Raw genomic sequence first — 21,458 nt, 5'->3', positions numbered from 1 at the left:
TTTTGTAATTTTGTCATCTTCTTCTTTTTTGATTGGTTGATCGATAGGATAAAATGATTTCAGAGTTGTGCATTTGTGAAATTTAGGGGTATTCTTTTCACCTTCTTAGATTTAAATTTATTACTCTTTGAAACATCATTTTAAAATAGGGGGAGTAGTTAACAACTTATGAAGAAGAATATTGTACTAGGATTTCAATCATAGCCTTTGGTACTTGTCTAAATATGACTACTCAATTCGAGTCTAAGTAGAAATATAGTTGGACTTGAGTTAATTTATTGATGCTAGTTATTTACTCATCATATAATAAACCAAATGATGAAAATCCTAAATGTGAATCAATCCTAACACACGATTTGATCTAAGCCACCCTTAACTTTTCACTTAAATCAATTCATTTTAAGGGTCTATTCTCATTTACTGAACTGAGTTAAACTGAACTGAACTGAACTCAAATTAAGTTGGAGAGAACATGCCCTAAATCTAAGGTTTATCAAAATATAAATTGATTAAGGCCCCGTTCACTTCACCTTTTAAATCTTGAATGATTAAGATTAAGGCCCTATTTAGTTCAACTTATTTCATTTCAGTTCAATTCAATTCAATTTAGCTTCAATCAGTTCAGTTCAATTTAGTTCTTTTGCTAATTTATTTGTTTTATATGATTTAGCTAATAATATTGTTAATGACAATTTAGTTTAGGCATGCAATAATAATAATAATAATAATAATAATAATAATAACAATAATAACAATAATAACAATAACAATAACAATAATTGGTTATAATCAGTTCAGTTCAATTCAAATCATTTCAGTTCAGTTCACTAAATATAAATAGCCCCTAACTTTGACCCTATAATAAACAATAACAATAGCGATAACAATAACAACAACAACAACAACAATAATAATAATCAGTTCAGTTCAAATCAGTTCAGTAAATCGGAATAGCCCCTAACTTTGACCCTATAATTTATTTTTATTTTTTTTATTTTTTTTTTTTTACAAAATATAATTTGTCAAATATTAAAGGACGTGTTTCAATGATTTTTAAGTAACAACCTTTAAAACAAAGCTTTGATTTAATATTTATGTGATTCAAAAGTGGGGATTATTTTAAAAGGGTTGAAATATCATTGCGAGGGTTTTTTTTTAATAGTATTTTAATACCAAGGAGGCAAGGAGACATAGTCATGTCTATTACATGGGCCAAAGGAAGGTCGGAGGTGGTGTGGTGTCCATTGATCAAATTGCGATGAATCAGTTTAATTATTTCCTTAAATTTTCAGTCAATCAAATTTTGATGGAATCTCATAAGGGTATTTACTAGTTGGTTTTTTTTATTTTATTTATTATATTTTATTTATTATTATTTTTTTTTTGACAATGGTATTTACTTGTTGGTTAAAATACAACATATCAAAAGAAAGAAAAATGGTCGGATGATCATATTATAATACTAACAATTAAATTGTTAATGTCGGCTTATATTATCATATGCAATTTAAAATTTATGCATGCATATATATACACGGTATGAAGTATAGTCTAAAACTCCCTTCATTTCTAAATAATTGACACGGTCAAATTTGACACATATGCCAATAAACTAGTTTAATATAATTAGTAAAATATATATATGTAAAAATTGATTTTATGAAACTTTAATTAGGATTAATACCTATTTAACAATATATTTCATGCTGTAATTTATTTTTTAAAGTTACTAAAAAATGATGGTCAAATTTAAATAGTGAAAAAAATCAAACACACAATTATTTAGACACACAGGGAGTACAAACTCGATGTACATGACTTGAAAAAAATATTCACCTACTTCCTTCGTTTCTTAATAATCGCAATAGCAGGTATTATGCAAAATTTTAGCAAATTATACAGTAGGAATCGTAGGCTGAAATTATAACATAAAGTGTAGTAATTACAGAGTAGTTTGAGAGAGAAATAATAAAAGAGTAGTATAAGTAGAGTCAGTATAAGAGGAAAATAATAAAATATTTGTGCAAGTGGGGTTAGTAGGAAAGAGAAATAATAAAATAGTACTCCCTCCGTTTTTTTAAATGCATCACTTTAACAATTGCACTATTCACATACCATGGTTGACTTAATTTTTTCACCTCTAAAAGATAAATAAATGTTATTATATAATATATCGTTAGATTTGTTATAATGTCTAGTTTCATAATATAATTTTGTTACAATTTTTATTAATACACAATTAAATATATTAATGGTCAAAGTAGCGTCTCGGCAAATATATCGGTCAAACTGATGCATATATATATAAAAAAAAAAAAAAAAAAAAGAGTAGTATATCCTTAAGAAATTGGCTCTGTAATTATTATAAAACGGATGTAAAAGAAAAATATTGCAATTATTACTATACGGGCTGAGTACTATTTAGCGAAATCTTTTATCCCGTGGAAAAAGTAGAAAATTGATCATCTACAACAAGACCAAAGATTTGTAACGGTCACATGGGCTTTGAACTCCAATTCTCTAAACGTGAATGCATTTAAATTTCCAACCTTTTTCAATCTCTACTTATACCCGCGCCTTTTTACGCTCAACATTCACACCAAACACTCCACTCCACTTCACTTCACTTACTAAGAATCCAAGAATGGATAACTTGAAGAAATCGTCACTATCAAAACCATGGAAGAAAGGCCCTGCTCGAGGCAAAGGAGGGCCTCAAAACGCGACATGCACGTACCGGGGAGTAAGGCAGAGAACATGGGGGAAATGGGTAGCTGAGATCAGAGAGCCTAAGAAGAGAACTCGGCTTTGGTTAGGTTCTTTTGCTACTGCTGAAGAAGCTGCCTTGGCTTATGATGAAGCTGCAAGGCGGCTTTATGGGCCTGATGCTTATCTTAATCTTCCGCATCTGCGTTGTAGCTTTAACCCTTTGAACAAATCACAAAGGTTTCGGTGGTTTCCTTCCAAGAATTTCATCTCCATGTTCCCTGCTTCGAGTGGGACAACACCGTCTTTGCTCAATGTAAATGTGCAACCGAGTGTACATGTTATTCATCAGAGACTCCAGGAGTTCAAGAATTTCAGGCCGTCTTTGAGTGATCATAAGAATAAGTCTGAACCCAAGAATGTGAAGAGGGATAATAAAGAAGTTGAAATTGATAATGACAAACAGAAGTGGGAGAAGCCTCAGATTGATTTGCACGAGTTTTTGGAGCAGATGGGAGTTTTGAAGGAAGGACAAGCAGCTTACGATAACAAAGTTGATGCAAATAATGGCGAGAATGATGAGTTGAACGAGAATAACATGGAGGAGATGAATTCCGAGTGGGATGAATTAGTTGAAATCTTGAGAGGGGACAAGCAGTTATGGAGACTATAATATGCAGCAAGAGCTAATAACTTTCCCACCTGGTATCTGGGACTTTTGAAGAGCTTCATTTGATTTCCCAAATCTAGTTAATGTCAGTCTTTAGAGAGTATTTAGATACATGTAACCTGATTTAATGTCCTATAAGATTTGTATGAGATGTAGTTATGACTAATTGGTCTCTTTTGGGAATAAAATACGCTAGTTAGATGGGTTTTGGTAGAAAAAGAAGCTAAGAAAGTAACGCCTTTGTGCGTTTCCAAGTTTAAATCATTGACTAAGACCTGCAAAATCTAAGAATGAACAAATTTGTGATACCTTCCAAGATTCAAATGACAGAACACAGAAACTGATGCAAATTTCCAGATATGAAGTCTGTTTCAAATTCAAATTGTAACATGAGAAGTTCAATAAAAGTCAGCCTAAGATTCAAAGGTTACCGAAACCGAGCTGTTAACATGTGTTGATGAAGAATATAGAGCTGTTTTAAAGGCAACTTTCTGCTCCCCTAAACTCTAAAGTCTAGAACACTATATTTGTGTTTTCACTTTTTACAGCAGTAGAAAGGCTAAACAGATCCTACAGGTTTGTGAAATGCATGTCTGTTATTCTCTTCAATCTTCACTGTTGTATCAATGCTATTCCTGTCCCCAATTATCCTTTCAAGGAGCAAACAATATTGCTTAAGCAGTAAAAAAATTTCAAGTTTCCTATCGGTGTTACTCATTTCCATACTCTGAAGCACTCAGATACTCACCATGCTCCTCAAAATATTCAATCAAACACTTCAAAAATTGGTCACTACTCACAGTTTCAGTGTCACAAATCACGCAACATTGCCTCCTCGCACGAGTCACTGCCACATTCATTCTTCTACGGTCGCTCAGAAAGCCAACCTGTACAATTAACATGAAATTTTCAAGTAACTGTAAAGTCAATGTAACTCATTTGAAGAAAATATACAAAACCCTTGTAGTCAATATACATATTCCTTTTGGTAATAAAACATTATAGTAATTGCCAAAAAAGAGTATTAAACATTACACACCTCTTTCTTTGAGTTTGATCTAACCATTGAAATAATTATAGCTTCTTTCTCCCGGCCTTGGAAACCATCAACTGTTGATATTTCCATATCCTTTAACTTAGTGTCGTTACTTTTTAACATCCTCAATGCCACAACCTATCACAAGAGTATTGTGTATTAGGAGTACTGGTAACTTCATGAGATTATTATGCATTAAGAAGCTACTTATTGCCATACCTGTGCACGGTAAGGTGTAATTATACCAATATCAGAAGCCTGGACCCCACTATCAATGAGTCTTTTGGCATGAGCTATTGCAACCTCAGCTTCACCATCATTTAGGGTGCTGTCTTCTTCATCTTTTTTTTCTTCCATATCACAACTGAAAAGTATAAGACAAATTACATGCAGAAACTAGCATGACAAAACTCCAGCTGTTTCATTCAAGACATAAATTGTTGTACAACACAATGATAGGTGCAGGAATATCCGTGAAGAGTGACCACGAAAATTTTATTATGCGCAATTACGGAATAAAAGCAAAAAGTAGACCTTTTAGTGGAGTACTAGTATGTATATATTCCTGTATCTTTTAATTTTCGTCAAATATGCAATAATTAACCACATGGTTGATCACTACTCTATACATCACTATTTCACAAATGTTATGTAACTATTGCACGAGGGAAATTAATGCGCAAATGCAAACAAAATTTATACCCTGCTGTGTCAATGAGCAGAATAGTGGCTTCAGTTGCAGTGGTTTTCTTCACACCTTCCAAATCATAAAGCATATGTGCAGCAACACATGAGTGGGCTTCTATCTGCAATAATGAATATCAAACATCAAGCAAATCTAATTATTGTTTTCTATCATATGGCTGCAGTTTAAATCATTTGCTAAACAATCTTGTGTAGAGTACATAAGCACCTTACTATCGTACAGCTCTTTAGATGACCAATCCATAATAAGTTTGTGCATGCGATATTGAACAGTGAGCATTGACATTATATCATCCCCATACAAGTCTGCAAGACGTTCAAATAAGGTTCTTCCTAGGCCTTTCTTTTCAGCTTCAACACTCTGGATAGTGGGTGGAAGCTGAAGATGATCTCCAGCAAGAATACATCTTGAACCCTGAAATGGAAAAATAACAACTTCAAGAGTTTCTCAGCTAAAAACTCTCCCACTTTAAAGCATGGGGAAAAAAAATAAAGATATATATAACAAGTGTGAAAATTGATACATTTTCCAGGCACTAAACCATTTTGACATTAGTTGGTTTTTTTTTTTTTTTTTTTTTTTTTTTTTTTTTTTTTTTTTTTTTTTTTTTTTTAAAAACCTCCTTTGATGAGTAACAAAGCAAAAGACATTATCAATATTCAGTAAATTGTTTACATGGCTAAATCTGTTACATTCAAGTTTTGACAATCATTTTTCCACCTCCTTCCCAATTAAAGTTTGTGATTACCATTTGGGATTTCCAAAAAACTATCGAGAGTTTTATCTGAAATTACGAAGTGTGCACGTTCAATGAGGTGATTTGGATTCGACATGGGCAAAGGTGCAAAAGAATTTGTGTGCCGGTCACATAGAAATCTTTAATATCATTTCAAATAGTGATAGAAAACTTCATTTTGGGAAAAGAGTATAATAGCCAGCAAACCGAAGGCACCAAATCCCCAATATGTTGTCATTTCTGCATAAGTGCTCACTGTTAAGACTCAAGAGCAAAAGTAGCTTGTTATATCATGATATCCTTGATTTTATTTTGGCAAGTGAAAAGACAAAAGATTACATAGTATTAAAGGAGATTTTTTTTCCCACGTCAAACCCCCTTTTGATGTTTAAGTAGGGCGCGAAAGGTGTTCATCTTTTAGTTAATATCAGCATTCAGCAAGAGTCTTTTTTTCAAGAAGCAGGAACATGTACCAGTAGCAAGGGATTCTAAACCAAATATCTAAAGCTCATATGAACGGTATCACTGCCTTCAAGAGTTACCTTCAAAAGAGCTATCCAGCATGCAACTTCAAGTGCTTGTGCAGCTTCATCAATAATCACCAGGTCAAAAGTAGATCTATCCAGTTTTTTAGTCAATGCTCCAGTTAAAGTAGTCAATATGACATCTGCATTTTTCAAAACATCAGTCACAGCTAGCTGTTGTCGTTTGCGCTCTTCCTTAGAAAGAGTACGTAGCTCTTTCATAATTTCTCTCTTGGTATTTTTGTCTTTAGCCTTCAGCAGCTTTGTATTTAGTGCCTGAAATTTACATCTGATCCATTAACTAGAAAAAATATTGATAAGCCCATATAAATGAAGAATATTCACATTTAAAATAAGGTACTGGAATTTCAACTAGAGAAGCAGAGAACCAAACAATTTTCCAAAGTTTACCTTTATTTCTTTGCGAATGTCTTTTGCTAGAGAATTGTTGTCGCCCCGTAGCACCTACATATATGCAATAACCTCTGAGGCAAAGGTGGAGGAAGGGAATTAAAAGTGCCATAGTTGCTTAAATTGCATACTAATATTGTCACAATGTAGAATTGTAGATGTTTCCAACCAAAAGAAATTAAGACATCAATGTGAGTTAAGTTACAAACGTTGGGGGTATATTTCAAAACTCGATTCAGCACAAAATTTGACTGACGTTTATTTACATTTTTTATAATAAAAAGGAGGGACTCCAAGATCTAAATTTAAGTTGATATTAGAAAAGGAAAAGGTGCTAGAAATGCAGGAGGGCAAGTGCAAGCCATTTTCTTCTGGATAGTTGACGTCAGAGTAGGTGAAATGTCGATTTTCACTACTATATAGCAGTTACTACAGCATTTTAAGAATTTTATCCCTATGAAATGGTGCTATAATGAGATTTCTAGCCTAACATTGTTCATTAATTATCATCAATAGGAAAATTTATAGGTGTCCATCAATCTTATTGCAAAATATGATAGAAAAAAAGAAATAGAAACTACTTCATTGTTTTAACAACAGAAAACGTCAAAAATAGCACATCATGACCCACCTGTGCATCTAAGGCACTATCTAATACTTGAGGCAGCAAACGTGCAGGATGACCCACTCTCACAAGCTTGACCCTAAAGAAATTAAATCAATGGAAATAACAATATGATATACAGTAGGAAGATAAAACACAAATCCAAATAAAATCTGAAGACTACAATCTATAATTTTATGAAGAATGCTAAATTAACTCCTTGTACATTGCATGCAATGAAAGCAGAAACATGATTATCAGACTTGATCATTATCAGCTAACAAAATCTTTTCACACTTCACTACTCATCCAGTCTACTCTTTTCATCATTTCATACACATAAGCATCAATGCATTTCCAATGAAATCATCCTGCTAGATTAGAAATTACCTGTGAGGAACAAGACGTTCAACTATATTGTCCACGGCAATATTTGATGCAGCACATGCAAGTATTTTTGATCCACGTTTTACTTCCTGTAAGATAATTTCTACAACGGTTGTGGTCTTCCCAGTACCGGGAGGTCCATGCAGCAAAAATACATTGTTGGATGACATGGCTTTAGAAATTGCAGCTTTCTTCACAGAAAAAGACAGCCAGTTCCAGTTCAATTAGAATTGATTAAATCAACAGAAGATATTGTATAGGTAGCAACAAGAATATGTAAATCCCCCCCCCCCCCCCCCCCCTCTCATCCAAATATAAAAAAAAAAGAAAGAAAAAGAAAAATCTTCTAGTTCTTAATTTCTATGGTCTTCTTCCAAAGTTGGTATTAATATTCAAGTCAATAGAAAGGCAGGAAAATGCAAGAACTGAAAGTAGTAAGTTTAAGTATACAGATCTAACAAAGAATCTTCAGAATCCTTATATCACATTAGGGGAGCAAAGTACGAATTATACGCTACGGTTACAAAATTCCAATGCAAGTCAGAGGAGATACAACCCCAATTAAAAAAAGGAGCAGAATACATGCATATAATCATTTTAACCTTAGGTGGAATAGAGGGGGGAGGAAAGAACAGAAGGGCAAGAGCCATGTTTATGAAGGTCGAAAAGAATATGGTTCCTTAGGAACAAAATACATCATTGTTGCATTTAATATCCTTCCCGATAATTTCAAGATATTAACTGGTTTTAGGATCGGTTCTATGTTATCTATTAGATTAAGGAATAACCACATGGTATTAAGATTTTAGGTATAAACGACGATTACCCAAGATAATTTCTTGCCAAAAAAATTTGCATCCACAGAAGCAACTTGGGGAGAGAAGGGGGGGGGGGGGGGGGGGATGAGTGAGGAATAAAGAATCATTAAAGCATCTATAATGTAACTTGTATCATGTAGGAAGCATTGCACAAGACTATAAGCATACTGATTGAATTAAGAGAATCAAAACAGTATACTGGAGTAGACAGTACTCTCAAGTAAAGACTGCCGCCAAATGAACGAAAAAAGTACAGTAATAATTACCTGAGAATGATCAAGATTCTTGTTGAATGGAGAAAACTCAAAATCTTTCTTTGACCTAGAAGGGGGATTCTCTCCAAATAGTACAGGAACTAGGTCAGAAGAAGGACCTTTCTGCACACCTTTACTCAGCTCTACCAGGGTATCCTTCATCCTACAATACGTCACCTAGCAACCAATGCAACTTTAGATAGAAGACCTACCAGGGTTACACTGATTGCTACAATTCAACTTTAGATAGAAGACCTAATGTAACCAATTCAATACGATTAAAATTATCTAATTGCCTAATACACACTAATTCCATTGACTAAAGGAACTTGAGAGAAAATCCATTGTTTTACAGTAAAGACTACCTTATTTAAAACCACGTGAATGTATTCACATACCCAAGGCATCTATTCGAGGCCTCCATACCAAGAAGCAACTTGTTACCTAAATATATTTTCTAATAACATAAAATAGATTATAATTAGCAAAATCCCATAAAATAAAAACTAGAGATATGTGTAAATGATGTATTGCATTCAGATAGTACTACAGAAAAACAGAGGTGCGGACCGGATGCGGTAAATCCCATTTATCCCACGAGAAGGTAGAAACTAATTAACAGTGAACTTGAAGGTCACATGAGAATTCCAAAAAAAAAAAAAAAAAACTCTCCAATCATCCCTCTGGACTCCTGCACTTGGCAATAAGACAGAGGAACCGGTGTAGTGTTGCGAATCACATAATTGATGGTTAGAGGACACACTGACATAATACATAGTATTCTACAGGAGAACTCTTGATGCACGTTCTCTTTGATTCAAACATAGAGCAATAAAGAGGCTAACCTAAATGGTCAAATTTGTGATCAAATTATAGACGCGTTCAAACCATAAAGAAATTACACAGCAATTCTTATAAGAAAACCTACCTCATTTGCCACTTTCTCAAGTCGCAATGAAGTATTTAGGCCATCCTCTGGAATATCATCAAATGCAACAGTGATAGATGATTCCTAGTCAATAAAATAAGCAAATTTGACTTCAGATCAGTACAATGTAATTCTCAGACTCACTTAAGCCGTTATGGACATTTACCTTCAAACGATAAACTACCCCCTGTCCTAGGGAAGGAGACCCGGCATCAGCCTTGTTCAACTTTAAAACCACAACATCGTGAGTCCCAAACTGCATCATAAAAGCAATACTGAGTATTATAGGCTCAGAATGAAATGGAAACAGGTACAAAAGTAAAGTAGTTGAGAAGCAAGGAGATAGCAGGAGTAGAATATGTGAGACTGAACGATTCTACTTTCGGTCTTTTGTCCTTCTTTTTTTATAGAGGGGAGGGGGGGTATTTTTGTCACATACTCAGATCATGTGACATCCATTGTTCTTGAGAGTTACTTCATTTTCCTTTTTCTGTGGGAAAACCAAGTATTTTGCCACTTATAATAGATAACTTTTTAATAAGAACAGTTTTGGCAAGAGGGAGTCAATACATGATTGTAAATGCTAAACGCAGAATAAGTATAATAGTCTTTTCTCATAGACTGTCAATATGCCACAAACATGTAATACTTAAGCACTTGTCATACATAAACCAAAGGTATAACACTCACCTTGTGAGGGGGAAGAACTTCTCCTTTTGTGGATTGAAATTCAAGAAGACTCTTTCCCATCAATCCTGCCTGTCATGGATGAAGAAACATCAATTTGGCAACAAAAATCCATCAGAATGCAAGATAATTAAGTAGATAAATCAAGGAAAATTAATAAATCACTGTTTTAATATGTTCTCATACGACAGGCACGATTGTTGCAATTTTGGGAGGAATGCATAAGAAATTATTATAATCAATCTCTTCAGCACTTTTAATCATCTTTTACAAAGAAATGGGTATAAGGGGATTAGATGTATATAGCCTAGCTTAAAGTGATTGTCTTCATTAGAACCTTCAATGCAAATACATTTGACTGACCTACTCCTCAATGATACGAATCAAAAGAGCATAACAGGAAATTTAAATTTACTAGAATTGAAATATTGCTAATTAGCTATTCCTATCCTCGAATTAACATATTTACAGATTTTACACATAACATTCAAACCTAGTACAACACTATAGTAATAGTATTATTACAAATTTTTACATAAGTTATCTCAAACTTCATGAATTAATGATTGATATATTAAATCATAAAATATAATTGTATGAAGAGTTAATAAATCCTATCTTAAAAAAAATATATACTTCAGGCTCTTTTCAATGGTACAAGGGAATCCAATCAATCATATTAGCTGCTGAATGCCCTTAACAAATTATAAAGAAATTATCTTCCCTCCCCTTTCACTCACCCGTTTGCAATAAACTTGAAGAATAAGAAGTATAAAACATCAAAGCAAATAATGTTGGGACTTTTAATTAATACTAAAAATAAAAAGAGGGATTACCTGAACATCAACACACTTCAGGTTAAGAATAATAGAACCATTTTTTTGAGCCGTTTCGACGCTCCTGGTCGAATTAGTTGTGATAGAAGCAGATATCTCAGCCTCCTAAACATAAGCATATTTTAATCACAAGTTTAAATTCACATTTTAACTATCACAACTGATTAATTTTTCCATAAACAATGAAATCAATCACACAATGTTAGGAGAAAGAAATGAAATATCAGCACTTTAAACCATTTGCCATAGTTCGCAAAATCAATAGAATCACGAAAATAAACAACGTGACATGTAATTGTTGAATTATTCAAATGCCCAACAACGATCAATTTTAATTAGAATACTAGAAAAATTATTCACAAAACCCATATTACAAACCACCAAAAAGCATTCCAATTTCACAATGAAATTAATCCCACATTGTGAATTCACAAGAAATTTTAATTTAAGATTCTCTAGAATAAACAAAAGAACAGGAAACAAAAAAAAAAAAAATGATAACTTTATTTTTGGTGATATACCCAATTTCCCAATAACAACATTAAATTAATAATGGAGAAATACCCATTAAATTCAATTCAAAAATGGAGAAAAACACCCACAATTTTACATTAATTAAACAACAAAAAATTAATTACAAAAAAATCGAATGATGAACAGGGGAAGAGTAAGAAATGACCTTTTCGATGTCGATCAAAGGAGCCATGGTGGAAACAAATTGTTCACGAGACATGGGAGAAGATTTCTTGGTTTTTCCTCCATTCATGACTAAAATTTTTGAGGTTTTGGAGGAGAGAGAATCAGTTGCAGTGCACCAGAAGTAATCTATACTGAGCACTGAGTCCTGGTTCTCTGCCTGGTGGTATGGCACTACTTTTACTTTTTAAACTCCGGCAAGCTTCTCAGTTTTATCTCCCTTGATTAGATGATGATTTTTTACAATAATTGCTCTTACTTTACACTTAATTGAGGTCTTCTTTATTTTTTTTTTTTTACAATTAAAAAATTAAAAAAAAATATTGGGGTTAGTTTTGATTAAATCAAGTTTTAAGGTCTGTTCTTTTCAGCTTAATTTCAATTTAGTTCAATTCAGTTCAGCTCTTAATTTTCTCCTGTCATAAACAATTCATTTCAGCTCTATTCAATTTAGTTCAGTTCAGTTCAACTCTAATCAGAACAGGCCCTTAGTCCAAAAAGTCATTCCCAAATCGGGATCTAGATTGGGCGTTTTCAAAGTAGGTTCGCATTTTAACTTAAGAACTCATTGTTGTGTTATTCAAACCCGTAATTTTTTAACGGTCGTACTTTTGATGATCAATTCTATTTCATGATTATTTTTAGCAAGATAATTTCGTGCAATAATGAGATACTTTTAAAATCATTGTGCTATTGGTAGTATGACAATTTTTTAAAAGGTGAGTGTAGTTTGTAGACATCTAAAAATGTTTCCACAAAATCAAACCCGATGATGAATAATCTTTCACCGCCATTATTGATCAGGTCGAGTGTTTATTATCGGGAGTACTTAAAATCCTTATTCAATCAAACACAGCATACAAATCAGTCCACATTTTCAGTCTTAATGTTTATTCAAACATTGTCCAATCCTCATTCTAGCCCAAACCTTTTAAACCATTTCAATCCATTTATTAATTAATCCCGATTAATAAATATGTAAAACCCAAAAAACTAATTAAGCTAGGAATAGCAGAATGACGCCTAATTATCCCGAACTTAATGTAAAATAAAAGATAAAAATAAATTTGGACAGAATTCCAGAAACCTAATTGTCACGCCACGGCAATTTCTGTCATGCCACGGTAAAAACTAGGTTTTATTTCTCTGCGGCGCCTCACTTCTAGGGTTCCGTAGCTCACCCCTCACGTTTTCTCTATAATAAATATGAGGCTGATTTCATCAGTTTCGGGGGCACCAACACATATTCTAATCTCTCTCTCTCTCTCACTCTAATATTCTAAGCCTTAAACCTATTTTCCTAATTACATCATTTCTTCCTTAAGCACTCCTCGAAGTCCATACAAAACTCGAAGTTCCATAATTAAACCAAGGCGTGAAAGTAGAATCGATTGAGAGTTTGGACCAAATCAACTCTGTTTTTATTTAATTTAATTTCAATTTGATTTATATATTTATTGAAGTTAGTAACAATTAATTCATAATGTAACAATTTAAAGAAGCGTCGAACGAGAGTAATTTATTTACTTAATTACTCTTATTTTTATCCTCATTGCTAGCATCATGATTAGGGTTATTATTATGATTTAATTTGACTAACGTTATTATGGTTAAATTGCTTCCAATGTTTATGATGGTTCTATTATTACTTTGATCACCATATTGCATATTAAAGGGAATTTGTAATTGAATATCATGCTTAATAAGATAATTTGAACGACCGGTTTAGGATCTTTTTAATCTTGTTGTTAATTGGAGTGATCACGATACTTAGAATTATATGTTTCATTAACATTCAACCAATTTAGTTTATTACTAGTTTGGAGCAAATTGAATCTTTGTTTGTATGCCTTTGAGATCACAGGAATTACTTTTCACAACAAAAATCGAGTAGAGGCCAATGCGGACGAATGTGACTCCATGACTCACTTCGTAGTTCGTACCATCATCCCCGATCCTCCTTTCATAGTTCCGAACCATATGGAGTTAGTAATCTCATGGATTATGAATGGGGTGCAACCTTCACGGGTCAATCGTTGTTGCCTATGCTCTCCCTTTTTGTGGTTGCCTTTTAATGATCCGTGAACGGCTTACAAGTTCCTTAAAAACTTGTTGGCGGCTCCCTACTTTCCTTGTCCCTAATAGTATAATGTCAATTCTCACTTCCTATAATTAACAAGCATATTCACCACATGTTTAAGTAGGCGCGCTTCAAATGACGCTACAGTGAGAATAGTGGATTTTCTTGTTTATTATTTCTTGAGGGTTTAGTTGCCAATTATTCCTAAAAATACATGGACATTAACTAAATTAGGGGTTTTATGCTTTTTAAAAAAAAAAAATTCAAAAAAAAATTCAAAAAAATTTCAAAAAAAAAACATAGAAGGTATCATGGAAATTTTCTTTAAAAGGGTCGTAATTGAGAAATTTTGCTAAAGAGGCCAAGAGGGACGTAGTTGAGAAATTTTGATATCTTCTAGTACGGATTTTTGGTGACAATTGATTCATAAAGACTAATAGTTTTTACTATACAATAAAATAATCAAACAATAAAATACTCTTTTCTCCTAGACCTTTCACAACAATATTAGTTTTTTCTTTGTTAAAAATTAAAAAAAAAAAAAAAATGACAAAATTTAAAATTTCATTACAGTTTTCAGTGCATTAGCTCCAAATGTGAACATCCAATCTGAAACCACATTCTATGAAAAAAAACATGACAAAATACAAGTTTATCTTTATAATAAACATAAGGTGTTTATCTAAGGTTAAAATAGTAAATTACATTAAACAAGTATAGGCAGCTTGTAATTTCACGAGTGTACATTTTAACATCAGACAATTTTCGTTACAATAGGCGTCAATATTGGCCATTAATGGAGGATGGAGAACAACTTATACGGAAGAGTTACAACTTAGAAGACTACTTGAACAATCTCAGGTCTCAGCCAGCAGTGATCAGCAGTGATAAGAAATTGGGGTCTGGCAAATCTAACAGCAACGATGTAATAATCCGGATTTTTATAGCCTTAACTACCTTATTAATCCCGTATCAGGCAGTTTATATAATACCATCATTCATCAACTGTTTTGTAGATGCTAATGCTATATGAAAATATGGAAAATCACTAAAAAAAAAAAAAAAAAAAGAAGGGAAAAAGAAAAAATAAATAAAACAAGAGATGATGCTCAACAAAGATCACCTTTTGCAGTTGTACATTGCCCTGTTATTGGGAAAGAGACAAATGGAAAGGCAGATCATTGTATCATACAAACATAACTCAGAATATTTGAAATCATTAACACCTAGAGAGAAAACTACAAAAATATTTGGCAGCTAAAATCACTGCAGCATCAGTTTTGTATCAGATTAGGGGTATTCAGTATGCTGCAGATAAATGCCTGTCAACAAATAATGGATTTGATTGCTTGCAGCTATCTCTCAGAAGTTAAAAGGGTATAACTGGGTCAAACTGTCTCCTCCTACCCCTCCCACAGGATAAAAGACAGTCTAACATCCGATCTTATCTAAACACACTACTTGTAAATGAGAGCATCCCGGCCTGGACCTACACCGATGTAATGGACTGGCACGCCAACTATCTCTTCTACCCGCTCAACATAGCGACGGGCTGCCAATGGAAGGTCAGCGTAGTTTCTAACTGATGATATATCAGTCTTCCATCCGGGTAGAACCTCATATTCCACCTGAACAAATGGCAAATTACACAACGTAAGGAATTTATATTGATATCCTGAAATGCCATCAGCTATGCAACAAAAGATGATATGATCAAACATAAGTAGAAGGGACAAGCATATGGAGTAACAAATACATTTTCCAAAACTTTTGTTTAGTAGTGCTAAATGAAATTCAAGACGGGAGTTTGAAATGGGGGTAGCTGGTATGCCTTAATGTCATCCAACAGCTACAAGCAGTGAATAATGAGAAAGTGGTATTCAGGAGACCTGTGTAATAAAAGATGCTGCTCCCTTGCCAAACATGAATTTTTCAACTCAAAATCTTTCACCATAAATGACATGGAATATAGTTATACTGCAGGACAACTATTCAACTAAGCACAGTTCTACAACTTAACAGCAGTTCAAGAAAATCCACTCACCTTCAACCGTTCAAGGATACAGAGATCACCGGGGAAAGATTTGATCGGAGTATCATCAACATCCTTGTATGCAACACCCAATTGGATCTCGGGAAGATCAGATAGAACATCCAGTTTTGTCAGGTTCAGAGAAGAGAAGCCATTAATATCACAACTAAATTTTAATGCAACCAAATCAAGCCAACCACAGCGACGAGGACGGCCGGTTGTTGTCCCGAATTCCTGACCAGCAAACCTCAGCAGATCCCCACCCTGACCCAATATCTCTGTAGGGAAGGGACCAGAGCCAACACGTGTGGTGTATGCTTTTACCTGAAAACAAAACTGTTATTAGAAACCTCTGCAGGTATATAAACAGGTTGAAACTGCTGATTTCAAAATAAATAACAAGGCAAGTAAGAAGAAAGCAATCAAGCATTAACAAATTAAGCCTCTGTGTTGGGACTTGGGAGAGAGATGTGTGTGTGTGTGTGAGTGGGTTTCTTTCAGTGTGCATATTATCTAGCTGAATTTGACTAATCTAAACTTATCAAATTTTGTTTTTTCTGAACATATTAGAGTTTTTCAGAATGTAGTCCTAGCTTATCTTAATTTACTAAAATTTCTTTTGACTAAACTTATCTGAGCTTATAGGATCCTATTTTAACTTGATTTAATTATATCTAAATCTTATACAGAGTATTATCTTACCTGAACTTATTTTTTTTGAAACAAGCCAACATGAATCGAACTATAAATCAACCAATCTTATGCCACACATGTCCCAACATCAGCGAAGTTAACCTCGGCAGTAATTACAAAATTCCCGTATAGAATAACTAAACTTCTTGCCCACCGGCTCCACCCCCTTAGCTTCTACCACCCTCACCCCCCTTCCTCTTTTTCCTATAATCTCCTTCTCTAACCATCTCTCTTTTCACCTCCATTACCTAAATCTCTTCTTCCAGACCTTTGCTTCCGATTGTAATACTCTGCATCTGTGAGCCTATCAATAAGTATTTGGGCGGTAAGAGAAATCATTACCTTGAATTTCTTCCCAAACACCCAAATAAGGATCTTATAGCTCTGTAAGCTAGCAGAAGGTAGATAAACCCCAGTTCCAGTCTAGGTAGCTCCTTGATGGAATTGGTTAGCTAGATTAAGTTTGAAATCATTTCTAACCCCACCAAGCCCCCTCCCCCATCATCAACCCGCCTCTTTTCTCCTCACCAAATTCACCACTAGCAAACATACCCACTCCCTTCCAGTATTATATATAATATCATAAGAAAAAAAATGAGGGGGGGGGGGGGGGGGGGGGGTTGTAGAACTGACAAAGTTGCTGCTAAACCCCAGTTCCAGTCTAGGTAGCTCCTTGATGGAATTGGTTAGCTGGATTAAGTTTGAAATCATTTCTAACCCCACCAAGCCCCCTCCCCCATCATCACCCCGCCTCTTTTTCTCCTCACCAAATTCACCACTAGCAAACGTACCTACTCCCTTCCAACATTATATATAATACCATCAGAAAAAAGAAGAAAAAAAAAAGAAGGGGGGGGGGGGGGGGGGGGGGTTAGAACTGACAAAGCTGCTGCCCCAACCCCCCCCCCCCCCCCCCCCAAAGGGTTCCAGAGAAAATCTGGAGGAAAGGTGGTTTCCATGAAGAGAAAAGTCGTTGACAAGTGGATCAAAGAGGACGTGTTGGAAGGAACAGGAATAGAGCAGCACACTCCAAATAGCTTTCACCCATGAAAATTTTGTTGACATGTTTCTCTCCTATGTGTGTGCAAATAATTGTGCATGTATATAAAGTTACAAAGGATAAAAGAATATGAAAGAACAAACCAATAAAACTACAATGACAAATATAACTTACTACTCCAATAAGATCACCAACAGCTCGGGGAGCAATACCAAGACCAGTACAAATTCCACCAGCTGATGGGCTAGAGGAAGTTACGAAAGGATAGGTTCCAAAGTCAATGTCTAACATAGTAGCCTGACCACCTTCAACCAGAACCTTCTTTTTCTGTGAGATTGATTCATTCATGACCAAAACAGTATCAGCAATGAAAGGCTCCAATCTCTCAGCAAACCTTTTGTACTTTTCTACTTCTTTCTTCAACATTTCTGGCTCATATTTAAAATCTTTAAATCTGGCTGCTGCATCCAACAGTAAGATTTCAAGCTTTTGAGGAAACGTATCCATGTGCCTAAGGTCACCAACTCGTATGCCATTCCTTATCACCTTGCTTGAATAAGCAGGCCCAATGCCTCTCTTTGTTGTGCCAATGAAGGATTTAGCTAGCTCAGCTTCTCGAAGACCATCCACTTCTTGATGGAAGTCAAACAACAAGTGAGCACGATCAGAAACTAATATACGGCCGTTGCAAGCTACTCCGTTAGACTCAAGACCGTCAATTTCACCAAAAAGTCCAGGCAGATGCACCACGACTCCATTTCCAATAACACATAAAGTTTCCTCATTAAGAATACCAGAAGGAACTAAATGAAGAGCAAACTTTTTTCCTTCTGAGTTGTAGATGGTATGCCCAGCATTAGCTCCACCCTAACGACAAATTAACAGAAGAAACGTATTTTAAAATGTTATTGTGTTAGACATGAAGACATCACATCAAGTGGTTGCCATAGAAATCAATGAAACACGCGACTATCTAACAATATTAAAACCAAAAAAAAAAAAATAACAAATAGAAATACAAAATAGAAGAGAGAAACCAAATTACCGAGATGGATCAGAATATTAGGTTACTATAGCAATCTCAACTATTTAAGTTGAAGTTATAAAGTAAATAATTAATTAAAAAATGGAAATTAAAGTATTGTCAATTGGAAAGATGCAGCAGACTAAGTCAAGATACAAAACAAAACAAAAGTCTTATGAAGTATATAAATAGGCAATTAAGAATAGCACACAGAAGGCCTTAACAGGTAGCAATGTAGCATACAATGCATCACCAATCAATAACATTAGAATTCTTTGAAAGTTAAACAATCCAAGAAAAATAGGAATAGTAAACCTGAATTGGGTAAGGACCAAGCATTTGTGAAGTTGATAGATTTGTGCTTCATTTAGTACTAGATTAATGGGGTATGCGAGGTGCAACATAATGGGAAATGCAAGAAATAACATAGAGTAAAAAGTCATGTGTAATCCAAGGGGTTGTAAATAATCACAGTTTTAAGTGATTATGGCTGCCAACATTGACTTCAAGAACTTAGTTGTTAAAAGTTAAACCCAAAGATATTGGCTTCCCGGCAACCAAAGGTTATATCGATTATCTTCCTGCAACCCATGGCACTATCACAGATGTCATTGCCATCAAAATTCAAACACCAAAAGGTAAACAATACCCCATACAAATATACGATAACAAGACTTCTCGAAAATCTCAAATGTTGTAACGTTTTCCCTAAAAAACTAATCATTCATAGTCAACAAAATAAGGAAATAATCTATACATTTTATCCATTGCCTGCTTCATTCCTACCCAAGTTTCATTTACGTTAAACAATTAATTCGAAACGAATCGACAAAGTGCTACGGAGTAATTCACAACAAATAAGAAACGCAAACAATCCAACAAGCCACACTAACTCAATCCAAATTCCAACCCCCACTAACCTTATAAGAAAACCTCCACCTCCCAATTTCCATGCATACAAGACTACTATCGGAACCTAAATTGAAATGAGCTAATCAATTAAGCTAATGATTTATAAATGTCTATAACAATATGAATCAGAATTAATCAAATTGAAGAAAAAAAAAACAAATCATTTATTATTCAAATTTAATCATCATAAAAATGTCAATAATAATTATACTATTATACTAATAAACAAACAATAAAATAAAATAAAGAAAAGAAAAAGTAAAAATTGAAACCTGACAACGAGCAACGACATCAAAATGCTGAGCCAAAATATCAACAAGCTTGCCTTTACCCTCATCACCCCATTGACAACCCAAGACGCCGGAAACCTGACTCAACCCATCGATTCGACTCACTGCCTCACGAGTTGGCTCAGTTACGGCGGTTTTCAGGGAAGAACATCGAACGACGGCGGAGGAGGAGGGTTTCTGGAAGGTTCCAGAAAGACGAGAAGGTCGGCAAAGAGAGGGTGTTTTGTAGAGGTTGTAGTGAGTTGAGCCGGTGAAGGAGACCGGGTTATGGTCGAGTCGGAGGGCGGAAGTGTTCATTTTTTGGAGGAGGAGGAGAGAGAAAGAGGAAGGTGGGCTGGCTGGGGAGTGAAGGGTTTTAGAAAGGAATAAATACTTGACCAAGTACTACGTAATTTATTTATTTTAACAAGGAAAACAATTGGGCACTTTATTACGCTATGTTTGGATAGAGAGAAATGGTGGAAAATGAAGAGAACCTTATTTGGATATCTAATGTAAGTAATCCTGGCAATTCTGACCCAGACCCGATGATCCGACCCGAATGACCCGAATCGACCTGAAAAAAGTGACCCGAAATTAACCCAAAATCCGAATCAACCCGACCCGAAGTGGAATTGACCCGACCTTACCCGAAACCCGAAACAACCCGACCCGAGATGACCCGACCCGAAGTTGACCCGAGACCCGAAATGAATCGAGACCATAAGTTGACCCAATACCCAAAGTCCCAAAGTGACTCGACCTTTAACTTGAATTAATTGACCCGAATAAACTCGAAACCCAAAGTGGCCCGAACCAAAATTATCTTATACCTTAAATGACAATAATCTATTTAAGCTAAATACTTGACCTGAGCAAACCGAAATAGAAAAAAACCGCAATCAAACCGACTTAATTTTTTTTATTAATTTGTAATGTGTAACAGTGTAAGTAATTTACATATTTTGAGCATTACTTTTTTCGATTTCTTCGGCCTTTTATCTCTATAAGTTATTAAAAAATCGTAAAAAGATTGAAATTTAACGACTATTCTACGGAGTTTGTCCATAAGATTAAAAAAATTAACTAAAGCTCGAAAAAAAGTCACAATTCTCACAAGTCTAGAAAAAAAATAGTATACTAATAATGCGTACATAACATAATGTTCAATATCAAATGAAATTACAAAATAATTTAAAGTCAAACAATTATTGTATTCCATGAAAAAAATAGCCTTAATAAATATAGTGAGTTTCTCGTCAAAAAATATATAAATATATACTACCTTCGTTTCATATTATTTTCAACGATTAGACATTTTTCCTCTTTACTTTATGTCAAATCGTTACAAATAATATGAAACGGAGGTAGTATATAGAGTTGAATTTAACCCAATGCATCGACTCGAATATGACCCGACCCGAAGTTGACCCGAAAATTGGACCCAAA

The 21,458-nt window shown here is 34.4% G+C and overlaps 2 protein-coding genes and 1 pseudogene across 2 annotated transcripts; 1 reads left to right on the top strand and 2 right to left on the bottom strand.

Annotated features, from left to right (window-relative positions):
- The first annotated feature begins 2,524 nt into the window (after positions 1 to 2,524).
- Positions 2,525 to 3,643, top strand: LOC145583217 (dehydration-responsive element-binding protein 2F pseudogene; annotated as a pseudogene).
- Positions 3,644 to 3,717: 74 nt separating this feature from the next.
- Positions 3,718 to 12,188, bottom strand: LOC145583216 (uncharacterized). The gene is made up of 15 exons (XM_081640402.1): positions 11,983 to 12,188; positions 11,304 to 11,408; positions 10,471 to 10,539; positions 9,947 to 10,036; positions 9,781 to 9,864; positions 8,865 to 9,029; positions 7,784 to 7,971; positions 7,421 to 7,493; positions 6,790 to 6,843; positions 6,397 to 6,654; positions 5,326 to 5,532; positions 5,115 to 5,218; positions 4,632 to 4,776; positions 4,416 to 4,550; positions 3,718 to 4,263 (listed from the first exon to the last, which is right to left on the bottom strand). Exons 1-15 carry the CDS (start codon positions 12,067 to 12,069, stop codon positions 4,087 to 4,089), a joined length of 1,941 nt encoding a protein of 646 aa, XP_081496528.1. The 5' UTR covers positions 12,070 to 12,188; the 3' UTR covers positions 3,718 to 4,086.
- Positions 12,189 to 15,152: 2,964 nt separating this feature from the next.
- Positions 15,153 to 20,410, bottom strand: LOC145583215 (adenylosuccinate synthetase 2, chloroplastic-like). The gene is made up of 4 exons (XM_081640401.1): positions 20,013 to 20,410; positions 17,979 to 18,671; positions 16,124 to 16,435; positions 15,153 to 15,707 (listed from the first exon to the last, which is right to left on the bottom strand). Exons 1-4 carry the CDS (start codon positions 20,325 to 20,327, stop codon positions 15,537 to 15,539), a joined length of 1,491 nt encoding a protein of 496 aa, XP_081496527.1. The 5' UTR covers positions 20,328 to 20,410; the 3' UTR covers positions 15,153 to 15,536.
- Between the last annotated feature and the right edge of the window lie 1,048 nt (positions 20,411 to 21,458).

This window comes from Chenopodium album, chromosome 15 (assembly GCF_948465745.1).
Source record: "Chenopodium album chromosome 15, dcCheAlbu1.1, whole genome shotgun sequence".
NCBI classification, from domain to species: domain Eukaryota; kingdom Viridiplantae; phylum Streptophyta; class Magnoliopsida; order Caryophyllales; family Amaranthaceae; genus Chenopodium; species Chenopodium album.
This window is presented reverse-complemented; position numbering and strand designations above follow the sequence as displayed.